This window comes from Carex rostrata, chromosome 9, assembly GCF_964058835.1.
Source record: "Carex rostrata chromosome 9, lpCarRost1.2, whole genome shotgun sequence".
Classification (NCBI taxonomy): domain Eukaryota; kingdom Viridiplantae; phylum Streptophyta; class Magnoliopsida; order Poales; family Cyperaceae; genus Carex; species Carex rostrata.
The window spans coordinates 622,785-650,015 of record NC_135926.1 but is presented as its reverse complement, the minus strand read 5'-3'; the positions used below and the strand labels follow the sequence as shown (position 1 = coordinate 650,015).

Below are 27,231 nucleotides of genomic sequence, written 5' to 3'. Positions count from 1 at the left end.
CTGAGTATTATAAAAAAAATTCATAATCATCACCCTTTTAGAGAGCTATTAACTTTTAATATTTTGTTCTACTATCATTTTATTCGTATATGGATACGAATTATATCTATATTTAATTATGGGTACGGATATTTTTTTATAATAATATATAATGAGGAGGGTTCAAGTGCCTCCATTTTTTGTGCCGATATTTTCAAAAGCATTAATAAATCAAAATTTAAATTATAAACGTCAAAATAAAACCGTTAGATATGATCTATATTATTTTTCTCTATGTGCTAATAAAAAATATTACATTTCGATTTTGTTTTTATGTGAATTAATAATTTGAAAAATCAATGTCTAGAATTATCCACATTAGTACGTTTTTTATAAGCTATTGATGACAACCAAAATAAAATTGAAATATCATAATTTTTTACACGTACATATATAAATAAAATAATGTAGATCATATTCAATAGTTTTATTTTGACTTTTAAGTTTTAAATTTTGAGTTTTTAAAGTTCTTAAAAATGAAGACATTACGAGGAAAAAAAAACATTTAGACGCTCCTAATATATAATTTGATTACCGATATTTATGAAACGGATAAATTAATATCCGTTCCATTTACACGCCTAATTACAGTATATAGAATGGAGAGGATCCGGGCACTAATGTTTTGACCAATATGTGCACCTCTCTTGTCTTCTCTTCGATGTTGGTTTCACTTTTTGCACTTGATCAGGCTTGGTCGGCTCTATTTGTAGTCACGGTCTCCTTCCCCATGCTCGCGCTCTCTCTCTCGTGTCACCTTAGCAACAGTCGCTGCAACTCTAGTAATTATGTACCTACGAGTGTGGGGCGGTGCACACATGAAAGAGAGAGAGTAGCGTGGGAGGCAAGTAATAGCCCCATGGTTAAGAGCTAGCCCAGAAAGAAAGAAAGCGAGATTGTCAGAGAGAGAGACACAGAGAGCTCTCAACTATCCTGTTCACAAGCTCCAGAGATAAAGACAGAAAGCTTCTGTAAATCTCTGCATATAATATTCTCAACCCCCAAAAAAAGATCCAGAGATGAGAGAGGACTGAGGAGAGCAAAATCTCTTCAGCTTCAGAAATTTTTTTTTTTCTCTTTCCCTCTTTTCTTAAAAGCTCATAATTGCAACATATGCCAGCCTTAGCGCCTATACAAACAAAGCAAACCTTTTAAGAGTTTTAACTAAAAGAGATCAAAAACTTCCAAGATCGATATCAAAGAGAGGAATTAATTGAAAGAGAGAGATGGAAACAAACATGGGAGAAGCTTCTTCTTCACAAGCTCCGCAAGAGTTCCAGCGATACCAATCTGCTCCGATACAAGAAAGCGAGAGGCTGCACACATCCAGTTCTCGCAACCACACATCCGACACAGAAACCCCGAATAGAGGAGTTGCAGAAGGATTCATTTTCCCATCAGAACCCAACACAAACATCTCCTCCACCGTACCAGTACCGATGCTATCCCCAATATTGCCATGGCCGCCAATTCCATCGAATCATCAAATTGGAGGCCAATTAGGTCAATTTTTCCCTTCGATCCAACAACCACCACCTCAACCGCCACCGCCGCCGCCTTTCTTCAATGAATTCTATGCAAGAAGGGCCTCAGCTGCTTTGCAATTCGGGTATGAAGGAGTTAATGCTATAGGTTCTAGTTCTTCGGATCCGTTAGGGCTTGCAGGGCTGTACATGGGTGGCTTTGCATCAGCTTCTTCGCCGTTTGCGGGTAAGATGACAGCACAAGAGATTCTTGATGCAAAAGCGTTAGCGGCCTCGAAGAGTCATAGTGAGGCTGAAAGACGGCGCCGTGAGAGGATTAATGGACATCTTGCCAAGCTAAGAAGCATGCTACCCAATACCACAAAGGTAAGGAGGTGATACAAATATATTATAGACTATAGCGTTCTTTTTCAATTTCTTCAACTTATAACTACTATATAGTTCTTTAAATGTTTTACCAAATATATCAAATAAACACTAATTGGAAACAATTAATGCAATTGTGTATACAAGTATTTATAAAAAAAATGCATGTACAGCTAGCTTAACATAAAATTAATCTAGTGTATATCACTATAACATATAGGTTTCTGATGATTGTCTTTGCTCTAGAATGACCTCCTTTTCTAGCTCATTTTGTTCTTACAAGTCTCACATATCCCTACCTCCCCATTTCGACAGTCCATATATATAAATACATCTTAGAGTGCTCTGGTACTATAGTGTGTGTCTGCCTGTGTGTGAGAAAGAGAGAGATGGAGAAGATGGGAGCCGCCTAGTTGACATGAAAAAGAGGAACCAAAAAAGAAGCGGTGCAATAAAAAGGAGGTAAATCAAAACACAAAAAGCAGTTACTGTTGGCAAGAACTCACTCATCCTAAGACAAAACAAGCTCAGCGCTTTTTTGTCAGAGAGAAATAGAAGTGGATAGCCTTTACTAGGTTTTTAGCTTCCCTTTCTGTCCCTTCTTCTCAATTCCTCCACACTTGAAAAAAAAAAAAAGCTGTTTTGTACCTCCAATTTGTCTCTCCTATCTCCCTCTTCTCAAGTACCTCAAAGATGAATTACCATTTCAAATGATATATTTCAAATTACCATTATTTATTTTTTTTCCTTTTACAAAATAAGTAAATGTTATATCTTGTAGAAAGCTTCAACAATAAGCTGTACACACCTTATAGACTTGTTATATCTTATGCTGGCATAACTATTCTACATTAGTCATTTAATTGTAAATTATATATTGGCACACCTCTCCTAGTCAACTTGCATTGTAAAAAGCTCCTATATTATAAAACACATACATTTTTGCCCTTTGTTTGAATTTCGAATTGTCCAAAAGGTCCTAAATTAGTTACAGACATATACTTGCATGCCCCCATTTTTATATTGATAGAACATCTTGATTATATTCCTACTTACATTAATAGCTCTAAGCGGTGAGTTCGGCATCCATTTATTCATGCCAAAATGATACCCCCATTTATAAAATTATAAATTAATAACATTTTTTTTAAAGGCTTGGCAGATCCTGCCAAGTGGAAATAAGAACTTTAATCTTGAGTAACAAAATAAAACTTGTAGACATGATCCATATAATTATATATATTGCTCTCTCTATGTATATGTAAAATTTCATGGAATTTTAGCTTCCTTTTGATGAGTATTAAGATTATTGAAAAATGCCAATTTATAGAGTTCACATTAATTAGTTGACGTTTATAAAACCTTAAATGTTCATCAAAACAAATCTGAAATGTCGTAGTGTATTTCATGCATTATGAGACATCTTATAGGTCATTTGATCTATCCTCTAGGGCTACACTATATATCATGGGTTACTTATAATTGCTGCCATTTTGATAATTATTGGATATATGTCATAATTAAGATCGATTGTCTCTCCTAATTATGCACCTCACTACCTTCAGAAAGTACCTCAGTGATCATTTTTTTGTATCCTAATATATTGTGTCTTTTTGTGTTTTTATTTTACATACTCAGCCTACCATTAACTAATTTAGCTTATTTCTAGTTCTACCATTTGTGACGACTTAGGAAAAAAAAAATATAATTTATTATAGGGACCAAGTATCCTTTATATTAAAAGGTATTGTATGTACTACAACTTGAGAAGACAGTATATCGTTTTGCCACTATATCTTCCTTTTCCATCAAATGATTATAAATTACGTGATACTGGACTTGACTTTCCGAGGGCATACAAAGTTTCAGATCTAGCCATTTCTTAATTATTACAATCTTTCTTGAGTGAGTCTATGGTACTATGCATGTCACGGGTTGTCAACGTGCTACGGCTCTATATTTGAGTTTCAAATTCTAACGGTCGATCCGAACCGTTCATCTTGTTCTCCATATTAATATGTGTTTGGAGACCAAATTTTATATTTTTTGAAATTTTTTTTACTATTTTTTTAGATATTTAGAAAATCACTTGATCTGAAAATTCTGGACCATCCAAAAACAGTGATTTTCAATAAATCTAAAAAAATAGTAAAAATATTTCAAAAAATGTAAAATTTGGTCTCCAAACACATATTAATATGGAGAACAAGATGAACGGTTCGGATCAACCGTTAGAATTTGAAAACTCGAATATAGAACCGTAGCACGGTGCCAAATCGTAATATGCATAGTACCATAGACTCACTCATCTTTCTTTGTTCTTTGTTCTTTGTTCTTTGTTCTTTGTTATTTTTTCTTTTTTTCTTTTTTCTTCAGTTGTATAGGGCCTTAGAGGGGATCTCATGCTCCAAATTACAAATAAGCAACAGTGTTTAAAATTCTCAATTTTTGCAAATAGTTTTCATCTTATGACTAATAGCATGTGTAGTTGCTTCGTGAGTCCAAAATTAGTATACAACGACGTCATGAACCCAAATTTTTTTCATAATAATATTATTACTGCTGCTATATTCATGTTACTAAGCTGATAAAAAAATTAATAGATACATGAAAGATGGAGGGTAATGCAAATCAGTTCTTATTAATTTGTTGGTGCAGGCCCATGCACGCGTGGATCTAGAGTTACATATACATTTAGTCATTATAAATTTATGTAACACATTAATGTTTCTTAATTACCTGATAAAATAGATTATAATTCTAATATGATGCATGATCTAATAATTGATGTAAATACATGCATTGCTAGCTTGAAAAGAATGGGATCAATAGATAATTATATTAAAGATATAGATGGGGGGATGCAAACCAATTCTTATTTGTAGGCAGGGAAATCCCCACACTTATCATATACAAGGGCACGCGTGCATGGAAGCACAACCGAAAAGGGCTCCACAAACGCACACACATTCTCTTTTTTTTTTTCTCTCTAAAACAATAATAGTAGTTTGTGCAATCTTTTATCACGCGTTGGTCTTTGGAGGTTCTAAAATACAATATAATTCATCCCCTAGTCTCTCCACTCGTCACATTCTCACCAACCCACATTCTGTCATGAATTGCTTCTTGGTGCTGGTACTTTCCATTAACTTATTCTTCATTTGGCTTCCTAGATTTTAGACACGCGAAAATGTGAGATATTATTATCTCCATACCTAAATTGTATATTTGTAAATTGTATTTATATATATGTTGAGGGATTCACTTACATCCTTTTTGGTAACATAGAATTACATCCTTCATTTTTAAAGTTTTCAAAGTCCAAACAATCAATTCAAACCATTCAAAATGATGAAAATATTAAAAAAATTTGCAGAACGAATTTTACAAAAAAAAATTATTTTTTTCACTATTTATTAAGTATTTTACAAAATCATTGTTTTCAGACCATTGAATTTGTACCCATCTTAGTAAATAGTAAAAAAATTCAAAAAATTATAAAATTTGATCTGCAAACATATTTTAATATATTCATCATGTTGAACGGTTTAGATTGACTATTTGGACTTTTAAAATGTAGAGTGTCATCCGGTGTCACCAAAAAAGAGTAAGTAGATCCCTCCTCTTTATATATATAATGTATTATAATGTATACTTCTAATGGTACCAAGGTTCCCCATGTATGTGTGTGTGTTTCTCTATATCTCCATTTGGTCGGAATATATATAGCTTGAGGACATACTAGCGTTTTCCATGTCAGAAAAGAAAGGGGCATAGCTTCCCAAGTTTTACCTCCACTATGCCGTTCTTAAATTGCATGCAATTTTCTAGTAGGTCGGTAGCAAGTACGTTGTATCTTGTTTTTGTTGACTTTTCTGCATAATAGTTTTCTTTTTGGAAATCATGACCGGGAGTGACAAGTAATTCAACTATAATTCTGTATATATAATAGCTTCACTCTCTCTCTTTTTTTTTAAAATTACTTCGTAGTGTCTGTCTCTCTCTCTCTGTTTTGGTAAAATGAATTTAGTGAGAATATTGTGTTTGTGGGCGCCTTATCAAAAATGCATTTACACCATATATATTAAACATTCCTGAAATATTATAGATCTACTAGCGATATATTTACTTCTCCAAGAGGAAGAAAGAAGGAAATGATTATCATAATATTTCATATATTAAACCCGTATATGTCATTGTTTATTCTATCTCATTCATATTCTCATCTCTTCTTTTTGAAATGTAGACCGACAAGGCTTCACTACTAGCAGAGGTAATCCAACATGTGAAGGAGTTGAAGAGACAAACATCTGAGATAGCTGAAGAGAGCCCACTACCAACTGAATCCGATGAACTAACGGTTGATGCATTGTCAACTGATGACGACGGACGTATCGTTGTACGTGCATCTCTATGCTGTGATGACCGATCTGATCTTCTTCCTGACCTAATCAAAACCCTAAAATCACTCCGTCTTCGCACTCTAAAGGCTGAGATCACAACGCTAGCTGGTCGCGTGAAAAATGTACTTCTAGTAACCGGTGAGGAAACCAATTGTGATGCTACCGCTGAAGATTGTACTGACCAGGGTGAACAACCGCTGCAGCAACAGTCACCACAGCACACATTACTGTCAATACAAGAGGCACTTCGGGCAGTCATGGAAAGAACAGCAGCGGCTGATGAAGGATCTGGGGGTAGCACTAAGAGGCAGCGTACAATTACAAGTGTGCTGGACCACAGGTCTGTTTAAGGAATATCAAGTAAAAAAATAGAAAGACAGAAAGAAGCATGATAGTACTTTTCAATTTTTCATAGTGTGTCATCGAATTATGTTTAGATACAAGTAAACTTTTATGAGTTCGATTGGTTCATATTTCCATCATTTGTATTTTGTTCATTTATACTTTATGTGTGTTTCTAGCTACTAGCTAGCTACAGGGCTTTGGGAATAATTTATTGAATGACAAGAGAGAATAAACACTAGGTGCAAGTCTTACTTATTACATATATAGCATATATATATATATTTTTGAATAAATTTCAGTTTTGTTTCTTCAATCGCAAAGAGCATGTATACGAAAAGAATGTATTTATTACAACTCTAATGGCAGTGATGTAGTAACTTACAATAGAGATTTGAGATAAAATTTAACCGGAGACTGATTGAATCATTATATATATATTGAGTACGTGTCTATAAACTTGTACATATACGAAATAGTCAATTTAATTACTTTCATTTTATTTGCTTGTCAAAAAGAAAGGACTAATTTTAAATACTGGACTTTACTATATATTAATTTCTTGTGCACCGTTTACATATAGTGCCTTTTTTTTGACATTAATTGTTGAGTGACGCTATGGTACTATACAATACAGTGCACTTTGGTCAGTACTACGGATGCATATCTTTATTTTTAAAGTAGAAATAGTCGATCCATTCCGCTTAATTAACATGATCTTCGTATGAAATTTGTTTGGATGCCGAATTTTACATTTTTTAGACTTTTTTTACTATTTGTTTAGATGGATACAAAATCACTTGATCTAAAGTTTGTAGATCATTTGAAAGTAGTGATTTTCTGTCTATCTAAAAAATTAGTAAACAAGTTCTAAAAAATATAAAATTTGGTTTCCAAGTAAATTAATTTTCATATGGAAATCATGATGAACGGTTCGGGTGAACTATTTAGATTTTGGAAGTGAAAATTTGAATACTTTGCCTCATTGTTAATTGTTATATAATTCTGCTGGGGATGCTAATTATGTCTTCTCACTATTCTTGGCCTCACTCTGGACCATACCATCACTTGGCTAGTCATTTTTATTTGTCTCCTGAAATTATTAACTTTTTTCTTGATAGTAAACCCGTAGGAAAAAAATTTGTATGCTGATTACCTAACGTACGTACGTACGTAGGCGCATTGATTTCCTTAATTATACGGAAGCAGATCACCTGCCCCCCGGGGTGCAGGAAAATCCTGTCCCCTCAGTCACTGCGGGGTGGGGTCGGGTTTAGGGTGGGTGGAGCCGGGTTTAGGGTTTAGGGTTTAGGGGGCCCACTAACAGTGATTCTGGGGGCAGGAAATTCGATCCCTAATTATACTGATTACCTATAGAGGTCAATTGACCCATTCATATTACTTAATCCACTCTTGCCTAGGAAAAAAAAATTGTATATTGCTGATTGCTGAAAGTAGGCGCATTGCTTTCCTTAATTAATTACTATGATTTCCATTTTTCTATCTGGTACATTAATTAGCGAAGGAAATATATATAGCTATCCTTTTCAAACAAAATATACGAGAGAACTTCTGGTATTGTTTTAGCTCTCCATTCTGGTATTGCCTAACTGTACCCAGAACCCGGTTTGGAATTTATTGGTCATTAAAGACACTTTACTCGGCCGTGTTTTATCATTTATTTATTTATTTTTGAAGAAAGGGAAAATCGGCTGAAAGGACCACAGATGACTGTCGTTTGGTACTTTTTTGTTTTTTTCTTCTTTTTGGGGTATTTGGGCCTTGTCGATAAAAAAAAGATAAGGCTGATATTAATCATAAATAGAAGGTTATGCCGATCTTTTCCGTGAGACAGGATGCAAATAAAGAGTACCAACAATTAATTAATAACAATAAATAGTGTCTACAGGAAAACCAATGAGGGGCTTCAGTAAATGCACTGCCAATCTGCCATGCTTGTAAGTTGTAATGGGATTGTGGTCCTTAATTTTGATTGCAGCGTCCCATGGAATTACCTGTCTACAATCGCCAAAAATCTTTCAGTTTTTGTAATGATTTATCTACAACTACAAATTAAGGGTAATTAAGGACACTGGCTACATTTGAATTTCTAAATTACAGATCAAACGTTATGACTTATGAGTATGTGGACGCATGCTTAGCTTCATGGTTTATTCAATTATGGCATCGTATCACAATCTTAAAACAGTCTTTAATTGATTAAGTTTAATGGACTAATTAACTATGAAATTATTGATTTTCGATTAAAATTGAATAAACATATTGCACCTAATTAATTACATAATAAAGAATCGAACAATATATTTGCAACTTATATATTCTTTAATGAGATGTACATATTGACATCAAATATTAATTGTTTGTTTGTCATATATGAATGTACTCATAACCAAAACTAAATTACCATTTTTTATTCTTGCAAATAAGCAGATGAATATATATATATATATATATATATATATATATATATATATAGAGATGGGCTATGGTGCATTGCAATGCATAGGCCATGGTGTGCATTGGACCATAAATCACCGATTCAAAGTCCAAATGACCGATCCAAACCGTTCATCTTGTTCTCCATATTAATATGTGCTTGGAGACCAAATTTTATATTTTTTGGAATTTTTTTACTATTTATTAAGTCACTTTGAAAATCGCTGATCCAACGGTGGCTTCTGATTTTACTGTTCCAAACAGTCACCGTTGGATCAGCGATTTTCAAAGTGGCTTAATAAATAGTAAAAAAATTCCAAAAAATATAAAATTTGGTCTCCAAGCACATATTAATATGGAGAACAAGATGAACGGTTTGGATCGGTCATTTGGACTTTGAATCGGTGATTTATGGTCCAATGCACACCATGGCCTATGCATTGCAATGCACCATAGCCCATCTCTATATATATATATATATATATATATATATTTTTAGGATAATCCCGTACGCGTAAGCAGTTGAATATTGAAGTAATAGATCTGCTAGTTGAGATTTGCAGGGTTACACATGAATTTTGAGGTTTTGCAGAATTATATTATGGCATAGAAATGTGCATTTTGGGGGACAATCTAAGAGAATCTACATTCGCAATTCCACATGCATTCCAATGTTAAAATTAGGTGGCAATTTCTTTTGTAAATTTAAATTGTATGAGATTTTATGAATAGAAAGTTATATAAGATTGATTTTAAAAACAAAATGTTGACAAAAATATTAATTTCATTCACTTGTCATAATTTTTTGGGATGTATAATATTTTTTTTCGTTTATTGAATGCTGAAAACAATCAAAATTAATTGCATGAATAGTACTTTTGGAATTAATTTTAGTTATTTCTAATTTAATTTCATTTTAATTTCATCAATGTGTAACAAAAACAAAATAAGAATTGTAACGATATAATTTTAGATAATTATATATAGGTTGACTGTGCTTTACGACGTCACTCAAACATTTGCAGTGTTTGTGTCGTTTTGTTGTTTTGCCTGACATGCATGACGCATGCAAAACAACTATCCTGTATCTCCACTTACGGGTGGTTAGAGAAGGGAAAGAAACACTGGTATTGTCATATTTGTACTTGTGTTCTTGCTACAACAAAATCTCTCTGTTTTTGTTTTTTTTTTCCTTCAGAAACTATCAATTCTTTGGTAATCTGTCTATGGGTTTTATTTCAAAAAAGAAAAGGTTTCTTTGGTAATTAAACTTGGTTAATTTTCCTGATTAAAAAAAATTAGTGTACAAAATTTCTTTATAATACTAAAATTAGGGACAAGAAAAGTACAAATCTTGTTGATAGTTAAAATTTTAAATACATTCGTAAAATTATGAATATATATATTAAGTTCACATAAACATGCGCATTAAAGGAGAGAACCTAAATTTAATTGCAACAATAATTAAAAAAAATTAAATTAAATTACCAAAAAAAAAATGAAATGCAAAATTTAGTATGTTTTTTCATTTTTTTTTTTGTTTATATATCATATCTTCTCGTATCTTTTGAGAAGAATAAGCTCACGTGGACAATCAATGTCTAGTAAGAAACGCACTAATAATAATTAAGTTTGGTGTTACCAGTTAATTAATTAGATGATAGTCAAAGTCAAAGCAACGGTCGCTTGACCGTTTGTTACTTATGCAATATTTCATGAAAATAATGAGAGTAATTAATGGCCGGCCGGTCCATTACTTTCATTAATTTCACAAACAATTTTTTTAACAAAATCTTATAACATAATATTTATTAATTAAATTTGTAGCAGAAAATAGTACTCTTAGCCTAATTAAGTTTTAGTCTCTTCAAAATCATTATAGAAAATAGCCTGCTTCTGATATTGAGGTTAGTTCATTAATTCTAATTAATTATTTTTTAAATAGAATTAAGCTTGATGAGAGAAAAATTGGATTAGGCCCTTGCAAAGTTCAGTATTATGTATCCTAGCTAGACTCCAATTTCCTAGTGCTTAATTTTAGCACTTGATATTGTCGAAGGCTTACACATTCATGCATCATTTGTGATTAGGGGTAATACAGAAACTTTTTATAATAGAAACTAATTATTTATTAATTGACGATTATATAAATGTTCCTTTTGTTGAGACTTTCTTTGCTTCAATTGACATTCTCCGTCAAGTCTTTTAATTGTTCACAAGTCAAAAGATAAAGAAAGATACTGACAGATCACGAAAGAAAATCATCCAGAAAAGTGCAGAGAAAGAAGACGCACGGCTATTATTGTATAGTAAAAAAAATAAATAAACAAGGCGTTGCACTTGCCAAAAGGTAAAACTTTGCACCAAGACAAAACCTTTTAAGCTAGGGATGAAAAAATAGTTGACTAATCCTTTTAATGGCGCAGCCGCGCAACTAATGGAATTTTATTTTTAAAAATTGTCAAAACACCATCAATAAATACATGATGGTGATTGGTGAAACAAGCAACACTGACAGATAGAGGTGGATCTACTAATGAGGAATAGAGGTCAATTTATCTCATTTATTTTTAAAATTTTGTACTTTAATATACAATTTTATTATATAATTTAGAACAAAATATCATAATTACTATAAACTTGTTTCTCATACTGTTGTGATAATTTTATTTTATTGACCCTCATAAATTTTTTTCGAGATTTGACTTCCATTACTTGAAAGTCTATCTCCGCCTCTGCCGAAAGAGATCAATAGAACATGAATTGTAAATGATATAAAACATCAGACAGAATTTGTATTTAACATAACATTAATTTAATAAATGATATACAGCGACTGTAAAGAAATAACCAGTCTTTGTTGCTCTTTTCTATTGAAAAAAATAGGAGAACAAGCAAATTATTGATTGTATCACAACAAAATAAGGATATCATAGTGGGGCTGGCTATTCAGCGTTCTATTTCGATCGGGCCTGCTACAATTATACTTAGAAAAAGGGCTTTCTTGTAAACGAAATTGGGCCCAAAAGAAGGCCCATAATTAAAAACCTATAGAAACCCTGCTATTGAAATTCAGATCCAGTGCAATACCTGACTAATTACAATGTCAAATAAAAAAATTAAAAAAAAACTAATTACAATGAGGTCTGAGTCCCAGTTTTAATCTGGTACAAGTCTCAAAACAGACCCTTTAATTTATATCAAAATAAGCATCAAATTTTAATCATTAATTTTGTTGAGTACGGTAATCGGAAGGATACATATTTCTGCTATTGTATATTGTAACACTCTTGAGGATGCATTCTTTCCTGGAGTACGGGCCCCCTAAAGTAACCTAATTTTTGAGTTTGGATTTGGACCGTCCGATTAGAATTTGAACCAATCAAAATTTGAATTATTTTTGGAGATACGAATACTTTAGAGATTTGAATGATTGAATGATGCATTCAAATAATGCTACATTTTATTTTTTCGCGAAAAATGCTCTACTTGTTTCATTCATTTTTCATTGCTATGAATAAAAAAAAATCGATTCCTCGTTGCTGCACCCCTATACATTCAAATTACAATTAAAAAATCTAATTTTTTTATTAGAAATTATTTTCAAGCCTCCAGGATAAAAGAAGTATGTCATTATCATCAAGACGTTAGGTACCTGACACCAACGGTATCGTTGAATTCTAAGAAGGAAGTTCAAATTTCGAATATGAAGAGTACTTTCTTCACAAACATATGAATTCGCATCCTCTGAGATATCTCAAACTTTACGTGACTTTATGGGAAATCCCAACCGTTTAAATACGTTCTACACGAATCTCAAAGCACACATAATACTGACTCCCTACATCACCCCCGAATAGGCACCGGACACGTCGGTCACGCAAAATTTGAGATATCTCAGAGGATAAGCACTCCAAACATATTGGATGTCACGGTCAAATTTCTTAATCGATAAATAATCAATTGTCCATGTAAATTTTAAAATTTTGCTGATATTTTTTTCTATTTTTTAATTCGCCCGAAAAATACCTTGTTAAAACCTAGGCATTAATTACATCTGTAATTTCAACTAGTTCCAAATCTTGAATAATACTTGCACAACTTTCGTTAAAAACTAGAGTCGAAGAGTACAGAGCCTCAAATCTTCGAAATCCAACAAACAATGATGGTACGGGTATTTATTATTCCTTGTAATTATTTAGATGTAACTAAAAGTTCAAAACTAACTTTTAGTGAACAAACAAATGAAATATCATGTAAGTGAAATCAAACTAGCTGTTCTTCCTTTAGAATAATAGAAATCTATTTTCCTTCATTCCAACCATTCAATTATTTTCAACAGTCCAAATTTATTTGTTCTATTACAATTTAAATAAAAAGAAAAAAAGAAATAAAAATTTAGACTTATGAAAAAAATTGAAGAGTTCAATGAAGAAAAATAGATTCTTACTTTCTGAAAAAAAAAAAAAACAGCAGATTTGAATTCGATGTAACTAAGAGGTACGGTCAAACTGCCATCACAATTAATCAGTGTTAAACAAATCAGTTATAATAATTGTTGTTTCCAATACTATATTTGATGAGAAATAAAAGAAAATAATAAAATTATTAAGCCTAGTCCAGTATAATACGAGTAAGAATTATCTTATATAAAATAAATTTTGTTACCTATACTTTAAAAAAATTGCCAACTCATCTAGACCTGAAATAAAACTTTGTGCATGAGTCCTAGGGGTGTTCAAACGGTTGGTTCGGTTGAAACCGAAGTAAAATAGTCAAACTGAACTTTATTTTGGTTTTCAAAAGAACCGAATCGAACCGATCAAACCTATCAATCGATTAAGAACCGAACCGAATAAACCGAACTAAATTTTGATTTGTCGGTTCAAACCGAAGTACGGCCCATGATCTATCTCGGGAATCATCTCAAGATTGATAATATACAAAAGATAGAGAAAGAATTGATAGTTTGTACTTGTATCAATTATCATTTTAATGATCAACTTCTCCCATAATGATATCTATACTACCTAATATCGTCATGACACCGTTGATATCATTATTAATGAATAATATACATTTTATACACAACAATTAAAATTCTATGCAAGAATACATACATCCTATGTTACCCTGATGCTCCTGAATGGCCCTCTTACCCGTGTCCGACACGGCCACGATACATATCAGATACACCAGTTTAGGGTTTAGGGTCTTTAGCCTTAACCACTAGATACGGTCTCCCATACTGGTCAATATTTGTGCGATACGGCAGAGATACGGTAGCGACATGGCTGATCATTTTCTCCGCACACTGACTTCGAATTTGATTTAAATTATAATTATAATTAAAATAATAATAATTAATAAATATAATAGGCGTATCGTATCCTAGATTTTTAAAAATTACCGTATTTTTATCTTTAAAATTTATAATATCATTTTTATTTTTTAAAATTTTAAAAACTAACAAATTTATCTAATTTATTGATTTTTTTTATTAAACACGTTTTAAATTTATAAAGTATCTTTTTTTTATCTTTTATTAAAAAATAAAAATATATAATATGTATAAGACAAATATTTTATTTCCTAATCAATCGATTCAAAGAACAAAATAGTTCATTTCTCTACTTTCAATGCACATACAAGCTTATGCATAAAAATAATTGTATATACGTCACAGGTAGATAAATGAACCATTTGTTATAAGAAACCAATCAATTAGAAGGCATAACATTTGTTTACACACTACATATTTTTTTTCTTATTTTGGATTAATTTCTTATGTATCCTTCAAGATTTCTTTACTTTTCTAGTTACCCTTATACTCTTGATTATATCTAATATATCCCTCAACTTTGATTGTTCTTTTCTATTTACCCTTTGATTTAATAATTCACAATTAGAGGTGCTACTTTTACCCGATTACCCAGATCCGATCCGGAACCGAACCGGATCCGATTAATTTGGATAGGGTATGGTTTAAAAAATATAACCGATTAAATTACGGGTATGGGTACAAAATTAATAATTTAATATCCGACCCGGATCCGAACTGGAACCGATACTGTAATGGGTAGGATATGGGTATCATTTAATTATCCGACCCATAACCGGACCCGACCCGATACCTGTATAAATACCCGATAAAATATATATTAATAACTCTGCATCAAGTTTTTGTGTTAGATAATATATTTTAGCTGAGCTATAATTTGATAAAACTTAACCAAATTTATGCTACTGTTTTACACTACCCTTTAATTACATCCTTAACTAGTCCTTTAATTACGCCCTTTAATTTTTGTTCTATATTATACACATGTGACACATGACACATGATTGTCAAATTTATTCTTCCATAACCAGCTTATTTTATACCTTTTTTCTTCTATTACATTCAATTCATAGATTTTTTTGAATTATAGAAAAGGAAATCATCATCTCTAATATTTTACTTTCTAAAAATTATATCTCCTTCATCCTCCTGAATTCAAAAGCTATTAACAAAAAACTGAATTCAATATTTTTTGTTACACCATGAGTACTCCAAACAACCAACAACCAACTAATAATTTAGAGTTATTATTTTTATTTTGCTATGTAGCATGATATATTTTATTATTTATAAACATGATTAATAGTATAATTTTTATTTTGCAGTAATTTTTAATTTATATCGTAATAATTTATTATATGAGATGTTTAAGAAATTATAATTATATTTAAATGTAAATAATTTCTCGAATACTTTGGAGTTGTGACCTATACCCGCTCTGGATCCGGAACCGCCCCGTATCCGAACCGGACCCGATAATCCACAAACAAGTTACGGGTATCTATCTACCCGGAACCGAAAGACTGGACCCGAAATATCTACGGGTAGATATGTATCCGGATCCGGACCCGACCCGATTTGAAACAAATAAGTATATGGATCGAAATTTGGATCCGAACACTTTTAGGGTCCGGGTCCAAATATAATAGTACCCGGACCCGACCCGACCCGATAGCACCTCTATTCACAATAAAATATTATTTAATTTATTATTTTTCCACTATACCCTTACTCTTTCTCTCTAATTTAAATTCTACAAGATTGAAGATTTCTTCTCATCTCCAAGGGAATGTAACAAACAATATTTGAATCAAGAGCGGAAATTAAATTGGAGATTTGTTCTCTTCTCTTCTTCTTCTTCTTCTTCTTCTCTTCCCTTTGAGATATTTCATCACACCCTTACTCTTTTGTTTCGGGTTGTCTCCATTGCTTTTGTTCCCAATCTTGTTAGCATTTTGACCCAAATGAAAAACTGGAGACAAATATTTTTCTGAATAACCGGAGGCGCAAACCTTGTTTCAAATTCTAACTTGTTATTCATGGTTTGTCGGGCCTCAGTTGGGTTCGAGACCAGACTGAACCAAATCAAAACTAGATCAGATTAACAATAATAAATGTCACAATTTCCCTCGCTTTATATTTGTTATGGTCTGTCGGGTCTAATTTGATTCGATACCTCGATGTAATATGAATTCTTCCTGAGCCAGCATCCGATGTAACAAGAGAATGAAGAGATAATAGAATGTTTATTTTCTCTCTTTCATTTCTTTAAATCAAAAGGCAAGATGTCTTAGTTTCTTTTCCTTTTCTTTATTCAAGGGTGTCTCTGGGGATGTATGCAACCTCAAAGCACTTGTGTACCAGCATATAACTTGAGATGCCAAATGTCATCCGATTTTAATTTCATCAGTTGTACCAGCATATAACACACCCCAAAATAATATTATGTGATATTAAAACCACTAAGCAAATCATACCATCCTTGTGTTAGACAGGGACAAATTGGGTTTTCGGTGTATATTATGAGTTACCCTCGTAGAATTTAAATCAGAGAGAAAAAGTAAGGGTATAGTGGAAAAATAATAAATTAAATAATATTTTATTGTAGATTATTAAATCAAAGGGTAAATAGAAAAGAACAATTTGAGTTGAGGGATATGTTGAATATAATCAAGAATACAAGAGTAAATAGAAAATTAAAAAAGTCTTGAAGGTTACATAAGAAATTAATCTTTTTATTTTTTAATAAAAGATAAAATAGATACTTGATAAATTTTGAATGAATTTTAATAGAAAAGTCATAAAATTGAATAAATTTGTGATGTTTTGAATTATAGAAGAATAAATATGATATTACGAACTTTACTTCAGAGGAAAAAACACATAACTTTGAAATTTCTGAGAGGTGTACATCAACTTTACTTCAGAGGAAAAAACACATAACTTTGAAATTTCTGAGTGTACATCAACTTCCTCTTTATGACCTTATGCCCAGGAAATTTTTTATTCATAGAAATTAAAAAAAAGATAGAGAGAGAAATAGAAAGAGTGCAGGTTTTGTGATATTGGTAAAAAGATCGGTACAGATTTTACCGATTCTAACAATCAAAACAATTAGGATAGGCATAATTTCTACTCATCCTAATATATTATGGATTTTCTGTGACACCGTCTTCAAAACAGGAATAGCAACAGATCAATTCTTGATCTTCTCAGGCACCGTCTTTACAGAAGATCCAAAATAAGTTAAGATGGGTAGAAATTCTGCATATCCTAAATATTTTAATTGTTAGGATCGGTAAAATCTATACCGATCTTTCTATCAATATCACAAAACTTGCACTCTTTCTATTTCTCTCTCTATCTTTTTTTCAATTTCTATGAATAAAAAATTTCCTTATGCCCAGCACATCAATATCTGCTAAGGGCCCATCTAGATGAATTCGTGTCCTCTGCATTAACTCTTTTCTTTTTTGAATTAATGCATACGAAACAGATTTACACTAATATTAATATTAAAGAGTTTCTAAATTATAATAAAAATTATAATCTGTGATCAAATTAGTTCACTTTATAATTAAACGGTCTAGATGTATTAACTGAGTAGATGCTCTTTAGTTAATGCAGACGACGCGGACTCGCATCTAGATAAGGGACCGAATTTCCTGCCTCCAGAGTCACTGTTGGTGGACCCCCTAAACTCTAAATTCTAAATTCTAAACCCTAAACCCTAAATCCGGCCCCACCCCGCAGTGACTAAGAGAGCAGGATTTTCCTGCACCCGGAGGCAGGTGATCTGCTTCCTCTAGATAAACCTTCCTAATTTCTATTATAAAAATTAAAAAAAAGTGTCATTATGCCACCACCCCTGACGCACCGATTTTTTTTAAAAATACCCAAAAAATTATTAATAATAACCAGTTTTTTGAAAAAATTTTAAAAATACCCAAACCGCCTCATAATTCGGCGGTCCTGAACGTTTATTCTGAACCACGGTCAGTTCGAGTTTTTTTTTTTTTTTGGTTCAAAACCGCCGAATTTATCGGTGGTCCGAACCCAAAATTTTTTTTTTTTTGGCAAATCAAATTTGCACCTCTGGTTAACATAGCAAAACACCTTCAAAAATCGTGAAAATTGATCGACATGCAGTCTTGACATCGTAGAACAGGACTGTGAAGTTTCATAGAAAATCTCCCAACAGGTCGTGAGATATCAGTTCTCAAAAATTGCCCGAACTGCTGAATATTTAATTATGAGCCCAATTTTGCAGATCTACTTAACAAAGCAAAACACCTTCAAAAATCGTAAAAATTGACCGACATGCAGTCTTGACATCGTAGAACAGGACTGTGAAGTTTCATAGAAAATCTCCCAACAGGTCATGAGATATCAGCTCTCAATAATTGTCCGAACTGCTGAATATTTCATTATGAGCCCAATTTTGCACATCTGCTTAACATAGCAAAACACCTTCAAAAATCGTAAAAATTGACCGACATACAGTCTTGACATTGTAGAACAGGACTGTGAAGTTTCATAGAAAATCTCCGAACAGGTCGTGAGATATCAGCTCTCAATAATTGCCCGAACTGCTGAATATTTCATTATGAGCCCAATTTTGCACATCTGGTTAAAATTTGGGCTCTCAATACCGGCTCTCAATTCGTGAGATATCAGCTCTCAATATTTCATTATGATCCCAAGTTTCTTGCTGAATATTTCATTCTGATCCCTAATTTGGGATCAGAATGAAATATTTAGCAGTTCGGGCAATTATTGAGAGCTGATATCTCACGACCTGTTTGGATATTTTCTATGAAACTTCACAGTCCTGTTCTACGATGTCAAGACTACATGTCGGTCAATTTTCACGATTTTTGAAGGTGTTTTGCTATGTTAAGAAGATGTGCAAAATTTGGATCAGAATGAAATATTCAGCAGTTCGGTCAATTATTGAGAGCTGATATCTCACGACCTGTTTGGAGATTTTCTATGAAACTTCACAGTCCTGTTCTACGATGTCAAGACTACATGTCGGTCAATTTTCATGATTTTTGAAGGTATTTTGCTATGTTAAGCAGATGTGCAAAATTGGGCTCATAATGAAATATTCAGCAGTTCGGGCAATTATTGAGAGCTGATATCTCACGACCTGTTCAGAGATTTTCTATGAAGCTTCACAGTCCTGTTCTACGATGTCAAGACTGCATGTCGGTCAATTTTCACGATTTTTGAAGGTGTTTTGCTATGTTAAGCAGATGTGCAAAATTGGGCTCCTAATGAAATATTCAGCAGTTCGGGCAATTTTTGAGACCTGATATCTCACGAACTGTTCGGTGATTTTCTATGAAACTTCACAGTCCTGTTCTACGATGTCAAGACTACATGTCGGTCAATTTTCACGATTTTTTAAGGTGTTTTGCTATGTTAACCAGAGGTGCAAAATTTGGCTCATAATGAAATATTCAGCAGTTCGGGCAATTTTTGAGAGCTGGTATCTCACGACCTGTTGGGAGATTTTCTATGAAACTTCACAGTCTTGTTCTACGATGTCAAGACTACATGTCGGTCAATTTTCACGACTTTTGAAGGTGTTTTGCTATGTTAACCAGAGGTGCAAATTTGATTTGCCAAAAATAAAAAATTTTGGGTTCGGACCGCTGATAAATTCGGCGGTTTTGACCCAAAAAAAAAAAAAAAAAAATTGGACTGACCGTGGTTCAGAATAAACGTTCAGGACCGCCGAATTTTGAGGCAGTTTGGACATTTTTAAATTTTTTTCAAAAAACTGGTTATTATTAATAATTTATTTATTTTTTTGGGTATTTTTAAAAAAATCGGCCTGACGCATGACGCTCTCCAGGCCTCCAGCTCTGTCCGGTCTAACATCGGAGACCGGATAGCGGGATAGAGCAACTTAAGCATCACGGCTGACGCATCCATCACCACTTAAGTCTTCACTTATAAATCCTCTCCCTGAAAGCAAATCACCCAAAACAGCAAAAATCAGATGGCATCAAACCCGTCTTCTTCTCTGCCTCTTTCCGGTCGCACAGCCATCGTGACCGGTGCCTCTAAGGGCATCGGTCGTGCCATCGCCTCTTACCTCTCCTCTCTTGGCGCTGACGTTATCATCGGCTACTCTTCCAACCCGGCTCCTGCCGAGGCCCTGGCGTCGGAGCTCACCACCTCTCGTGCCGTTCCCGTAAAAGCTGACGTGTCCGACCCGGCTGCTGTGCAATCTCTGTTTGACACGGCCGAATCGGCTTTTGGTCGCCCTGCCAGTATCTTGGTACTTCAATTTTTTAAGCGACTACAGAGTACTATTTTTTTTTTTTAAAAAAAAATAAAAGAAAAGTAGTTTGCGAGAAGTTACAATAAAAAAACAATGCATCAAGTCAAAACAAAGCGCTGGAAGAACTTAATTTAGATAACAGTATCCGGAGAACCACAGTAAATTTCACAATAATTTTATCTTGAACTGCTAATTTACACGCTGAGGGAACCTATACTGGATAATTTGTGGGGGTTTATATATATGACTATATGTGCTTTGTAAAGTAAAAATTATATGTTGTCCCCTTTGCTGGATAAAAGATATTTCACTTGTGATTTTTACGAACATTAAAACATTTGGCTGTATACCCTGGATATCTATAATGTTCAAAATGCACCTGAAACTGAAACTGAAACCATGAAAAGTACCAATCTTTCAACCATGTTTGCTCCATCATTTATGGAAAGATAAGCTTCAAACAGATAGCTTAATAGGAAGTATGGAGTGCGTATCCTCTGAGATCTCTCAACATTTGTGTGACCGACTTGTACGGTGCCTATTTGGGGATAGCGAAGGGGGCAGTATTATTTTTGCTTTGAGATTCGTGCAGAACATAGTTGAACGATTGAGATTTTCCAAAAAAAAAAAAAATCAAATTTTGAGATATCTTAGTCGATGCAAATTCGGAAGTATGGATATCTTTTGAAGTAAATAGGGAATGGAGGTTTCCTGGGATATTTTCATATTCTTTTTTTGGGAAGTATGGATATCTTTTTTTTTTTCCATGGCTATCAATTATTTCCTCTTCTAACTTCTAAATTATGCAAACAAGCCCTTATTGCTATTTTAGAAAATTTATGTAGAAGGGGAGTTGGTATAGTAGAATAAACAATAGAACTAATTAATTGAATTAAGATATTAATTGAACTGATACATGATTACCATGTCAACAGGTTGCAAGTGCAGGTGTGCTAGATGATAAGTACCCAACTGTAGCTGACACATCAGTTGAGGATTGGGACAAGACGTTTGCAGTGAACACACGAGGAGCTTTCTTGTGTTGCCGTGAAGCAGCAAAAAGGTTGGTGCGTGGCGGAGGCGGTAGGATTGTTGTTTTATCATCATCACTCGTGGCAGCTTTCCAGCCAGGGTATGCAGCATACACGGCATCTAAAGCTGCAGTAGAGGCGATGGTTAAGGTTGGTATTTCTTGTTGTTTATGGGATTTGACTTGCATTAAATATTGTCAGGGGAAAAATTGGAAAAAATAGATAGGGGGGCTGACATGTAAAATGAATAATAAGAAATATGTGCGGAACTAGAAAATTTATATAGGCGGCCAGGCTGAAATGTAAAATGAATATAATATAAATATGTGCCCACTGGGTTCATTTGAACCCAAGTCTCGACAATTACCAAGTAGAACTCTAACTAGTAGGTTACAGACACATAATAATTTACGAGGGGGGCTAAACTATAAAAACTTAAAAAAAAAAAAATTTAATTTTAATATACATTATTAAAAAAATTAAAATCATAGGGGTGGCGAAGCAACCCCTGGCTAATCTTTTGATCCGCCCCGGAATATTGGCAAAGATACACTTTATTAACTTAATACATGCAACTATGGCCTTGTTTACCGCCGTACAACGCTTAATGGCATAAGCTATTCCTTGCCTTTGTTTGCTTTTATGAGTTATATAGCTCGTGGTGCACATCAGAGATTGTGCTCACATGCACATCAGCATTCAGCTATATAGAGATATCATTAACCCCCTAACTACCAAATTGGTAGCAATACCCACAAGGTAATGCAAGCTTAGTTTTCTTACAAATTAAGTTTTACAGGTATGTACTGATACTATTTGGGGAAAAATGACACCAAATTTGGTAATACTAAATTACTAACCTTGTTGGGGAAAATCTTTTTGTTTTTATTCCAGATTATTGCAAAAGAGCTGAAGGGAACTGCAATTACGGCAAATTGCGTGGCACCTGGGCCAGTGGCAACAGATTTGTTTTTCTCTGGGAAAAGCGAGGAGGCTGTGAAACGGACAATTGAGATGAACCCAATGGGAAGGCTTGGAGAAACTGATGATATCGCCCCCGTGGTTGGGTTCTTGTGCACTGATGCAGCCGGATGGGTCAATGGTCAGGTTATAAGGGTAAATGGGGGATACGTGTAGTTTGTTGCTGATTAATACATTTGAGGTCCTAAATTGAATGGGTAGAACGCATAATGCATTTCGGAATATTTCATGTATTTGCTAGCTGTATGTAAATTTAAAGAAAAATAAAAACAAATTGTCTATCCTTTGGTTACACAGTGGAATGAAAGAACAGACCTTGTTTCTGAGCACAAGTTGTGTCTGTGTCTGTGTGTGGAACTGCTAACATGATTCTTGGTGTTTCTCTATTTGTGGCAGAAGACAAAAGGCCATGTTTTTATGACTAGTGAATGTTGTGTGCATTGAGAAGCTGTAGCTTATTTAAATCTTGCTCAGTATGCTTTAAATTAACTTGTTGCGAAGTGTTGTGTTATTCTGGCCTAATCATTTTAATTATTTTATACTTATGCATTTCCTTTTTGTAATTGGAGGAGTAAAAGTACTGTATATTATTAACTATATGTGAACAATAATCTCAATTTAAAAAAAATACTCTCTCTCTTAGCTAATTAACTAAAATAAAAAATTTATGAGAAATGAATATCAAAGATTATTCTATAAGATATTTTCCCTAATAAAAGTATATTTTTTTGTGAAGTGATCAATTAATATTAAATAGTTAAAATTTAAAATAATACATAAACAGTAAAAAATGTATTATTTTTAATATTTTTTTGTGAAGTGATCAATTAATATTAAATAGTTAAAATTTAAAATAATACATAAACAGAAACAAAATGTATTATTTTTAATATTTTTTTTGTGAAGTGATCAATTAATATTAAATAGTTTAAATTTTAGCTATTTAATAAGATATTTTCCCTATACTTTTCATCACGAACTGACAACTGCACTCTTTCAGCAAAACAATGAATAGTCAATTTATGCAATTCAATGCTTCAACTTTTCGCATTTTACAATTAATAGTCAATTCATGCAGTTAGACGAATGTATTTCACGGGTAAAAAGGTTTACCTTCAATCTTTTTTTTTTTCCCAAGAAAAAAATGAAACAACAAGTAATAACATTTAAACCCCTCAATAGTAGGCCTAATGGGCCACATCGATTTCAAATTAGACCTGAGTTACGATGGATCATAAACAAGAGGAAGTTTGCAGCTCAACAGAAATAAGCCTCCTGGTCAATTCTAATCTTTTCTTTTCCTTTTGATGAAGCAGATTGTAAGGTCCTGTATATTGGACCAATCTCCTCTGGATTACTGGGTCTGCAACCCCGTATTTGCTGATAAATAAACAGTAACAAAATAAATTTGAAAAATATAACAACTTCATTTTTTTTGAATGAGTTTTAATAGATAAAACAGATACTTGATAAATTTTAAATGAGTTTAATACAAAAGTCATGAAATTGAATAAATTTGTGATGTTTTGAATTTTAGAAGAATAAATATGATATTATGAACTTCAGAGTAAAAACCACATAACTTTAAGGTTTATGAGAGGGTATTACCCCAGGTACCTGAGGTGCAAGCTAAAAATCCGGATTGTTCTTTTAGCTTGGTGCAAATCTCAAAGCAGCCTCCCTACAATCACAACAGTTACTGATTGAATTTAAATTATGCATAGCACATCAATATATGTTAAGGGCCTATCTAGATGAATTCGCATCCTCTACACTAACTTAAAAGATTGTTTTTTGAGTTAATGCATACAGACCGTCCGAATTCTCTCATGGGATATGAATCCCATGGGCTATCTCCTACTCTAACTAGAACGATGGATAAAAGAAATTCATTGCCACAAATAAAAAATATGTAGCTTGTAAAATTAGAATATATATGTAGATATGAAATTAAGTGACTAATTAAGTGAAACAAAATTAGAACTTGTTTCAGTTAATTAATATTATGCTTAATTATTACTTTACTAATGCAGAATTTTAATTAAAATTCACTTGGCAACATATGTCAATGTATTATGTACTAGTATGGAGCACTTTTATATATCTTTACATGTATAATAACATCATTTGAGATGTAAAGTAACACCCCAGCACTCAAATAAAATCTATTTTTAAAAGTGTGCTGAACTCACATAAAAGACCACTGTAAGTGTGCTGGCCAATCGGAGGCAGAGGGAAGAACTGGTTGGAGAGGCGCGCTGACTGCCGCTGTCGCTAGAGTTCGCCAGGAGAGGCAAGTTTTTGTCTAGGTTGTCACGTCTAGGGTTTAGAGAGGTGAGAGCGCCGCTGCCTCTCTCTCACGTCTGGGGTTTAAGGTTTCCCTAGGAGAAAGAGAAGGAGAGGAATCGGGAGGTCAGGGTTGTTTTAATGGGAGATGTCCATTTCTGAAAATTAGAAATAGAAATGTAAAGGGAGCCAACTGGAGATGTCCAGTTCCAAAATTTTAACATCTTATCATCTCTGATCAGCACTATTTTTGAAGCAGATTGAAGGGTCAGAAACGTAAATTAAAACAGGCAGTTTAATTCATGAAGTAGCGTAGTATTATTTTATGAGGAGGGTTCAAATGCACCCAAATGCACCCTATCCTTTTTCTCCGTTTTCAAAGTCTGAATAGTAAATATGAACCGTTAGATACGATCTATATATTAAGATGTGCTTGGAAACCAAATTTTACATTTTTTGGAATTTTTTTATTATTTATTAAGCCACTTTGAAAATCGCTGATCCAATGGTCCACAAAATGTAAAATCAGCGATTTTCAAAGTGGCTTAATAAATAGTAAAATTTGGTCTCCAAGCACATCTTAATATATAGATCACATCTAACGGTTCGGATTGACTATTCGGACTTTGAAAACGGAGAAAAAAGATTTGTAAGATAAGGTGCATTTTGGTGCACAAAAATTTGAGTGCATTTGAACCCTCCTCTTATTATATATATATATATATATATAGAGTGAGTCTATGGTACTATGCATATTACGATTTGGCACTGTGCTACGGCTCTATATTCGGGTTTTCAAATCCTAACGGTCGATCTGAACCGTTCATCTTGTTCTTCATATTAATATGTGTTTGGAGACCAAATTTGTTACGTTACGAAATTTTTACAATTAAATTAAAATAATTTAAAAGAAAGAATCAAGTTAATTGTGTTAATAAAATGGAAGTTTAAACCTTAATTAAGGTTTCCCTAAATAAGTAAGTTAATTGTGAATTGAAATCGCGTCGAAATTTCGAGATTTCAGAACATTATAGGCTCAGTGCGGATGGGGTCCATCCGCAGTGCGGGTAAGGGTCCATCCGCAGTGCGGGTGGGGTGCATCCGCACTCATTAAAATTCTGTGTTGGTCAAAAAAATCGGCTAAGTAGTGAGTGCGGATGGGGTCCATCCGCAGTGCGGGTAAAGGTCCATCCGCAGTGCGGGTGGAGTTCATCCGCACTAGGCTCGGATTTTTCTTGAATTTGGTCTGAAAACTTTCTAAGTCCCGAGTGCGGGTCAAGCCACCCGCAGTGCGGATGGGGGCATCCGCACTCAGGGTGATTTTTGCCCTAAAACTCAAATCCAACCTTCTCTCTCTCTCCCACTTCATATTTTCCCCATTATTGCGTGATTTTCGGCCAAAGAGAAGGAAAAGAGTGCGAGAACTTTTCGTTTCTTTCAGACTCCCGATTGTTGCGAGAAATCGACTTTGGAACCGAGTAAGCAGCTGAGGATCTCTCCCAGCTCTCCTATTTGGTATTTCTTTCTCTCCTTCTTTCTTTCGAAACCTCGAATTTTCTCGATTTCTCGGATTCTCGTTTCAAACCCGAGATTTGTGTTCAAATTGCTCGAGGACTAGTTCCTCTACACTCCTTACTAGTTTATTTGCCAATCTTTTTCTCGATTTCTTCCGATTTGTGAAATCTGATTTCTAGGGTTTCGTGCCAAAATTGAAAGTTGGCATAATCGTGATTTGATTTGCTTAACCCAACCAATTAGACTTGTAATCGGTAGGGTTGCCTCCTGATCGTGAATTTTTAGAACATTTAACGGCTGATTTGAGGTTTTGACCAAATTAGGGTTAACCAAACGGTGAATCGAATTGATCCGAGAACCAAAGTAGTGAAACGGTGATTGATGGTTACCAAAGTGAAATAGTATAAGGCTAGAGGGCCTAGATGGAATTGTGTACCGTTATGTGAGATTTTGGTAAGAAAGAAAGAACCGAAAAGAATCGATACCAAAACATAAGAATTGATTTAGGACTGTACAAACCCTAAGTAAACGTATGGACCACTGAATCCAAATTAAACCAAGTATACGTATAATATAGGTGTAGGCTCGGTCGAGCAAGAACTTGCGAGACAATACGAGACGTCCGATCCTTAAATTAAGCGGTACGCTCGTCATACTAAGGTGCGGGATTCTTGGACTTGTTTGATACTTT

General features: G+C 33.6%; 2 protein-coding genes across 2 annotated transcripts; both read left to right on the top strand.

The window, feature by feature from the left end:
- Positions 1–712: 712 nt before the first annotated feature.
- Positions 713–6,811, top strand: LOC144559868 (transcription factor bHLH30-like). The gene is made up of 2 exons (XM_078309019.1): positions 713–1,889; positions 6,136–6,811. The coding sequence occupies exons 1-2, from the start codon at positions 1,266–1,268 to the stop codon at positions 6,640–6,642; spliced, it is 1,131 nt and encodes a 376-aa protein (XP_078165145.1). The 5' UTR covers positions 713–1,265; the 3' UTR covers positions 6,643–6,811.
- A 13,578-nt stretch (positions 6,812–20,389) lies between these two features.
- On the top strand, positions 20,390–23,071 carry LOC144559290 (NADPH-dependent aldehyde reductase-like protein, chloroplastic). Its single transcript, XM_078308310.1, has 3 exons — positions 20,390–20,724; positions 21,663–21,908; positions 22,653–23,071. Exons 1-3 carry the CDS (start codon positions 20,443–20,445, stop codon positions 22,893–22,895), a joined length of 771 nt encoding a protein of 256 aa, XP_078164436.1. The 5' UTR covers positions 20,390–20,442; the 3' UTR covers positions 22,896–23,071.
- Positions 23,072–27,231: the final 4,160 nt, after the last annotated feature.

Excerpts from the sequence above, each read along its gene's own strand:
- LOC144559868 (XM_078309019.1), top strand. The coding sequence starts at position 1,266 with ATGGAAACAAACATGGGAGAAGCTTCTTCTTCACAAGCTCCGCAAGAG. Across the intron at positions 1,890-6,135 it reads TGCTACCCAATACCACAAAG|ACCGACAAGGCTTCACTACT; the intron begins GTAAGGAGGTGA and ends TTTGAAATGTAG.
- LOC144559290 (XM_078308310.1), top strand. The coding sequence starts at position 20,443 with ATGGCATCAAACCCGTCTTCTTCTCTGCCTCTTTCCGGTCGCACAGCC. Across the intron at positions 20,725-21,662 it reads GTCGCCCTGCCAGTATCTTG|GTTGCAAGTGCAGGTGTGCT; the intron begins GTACTTCAATTT and ends CCATGTCAACAG. Across the intron at positions 21,909-22,652 it reads CAGTAGAGGCGATGGTTAAG|ATTATTGCAAAAGAGCTGAA; the intron begins GTTGGTATTTCT and ends TTTTTATTCCAG.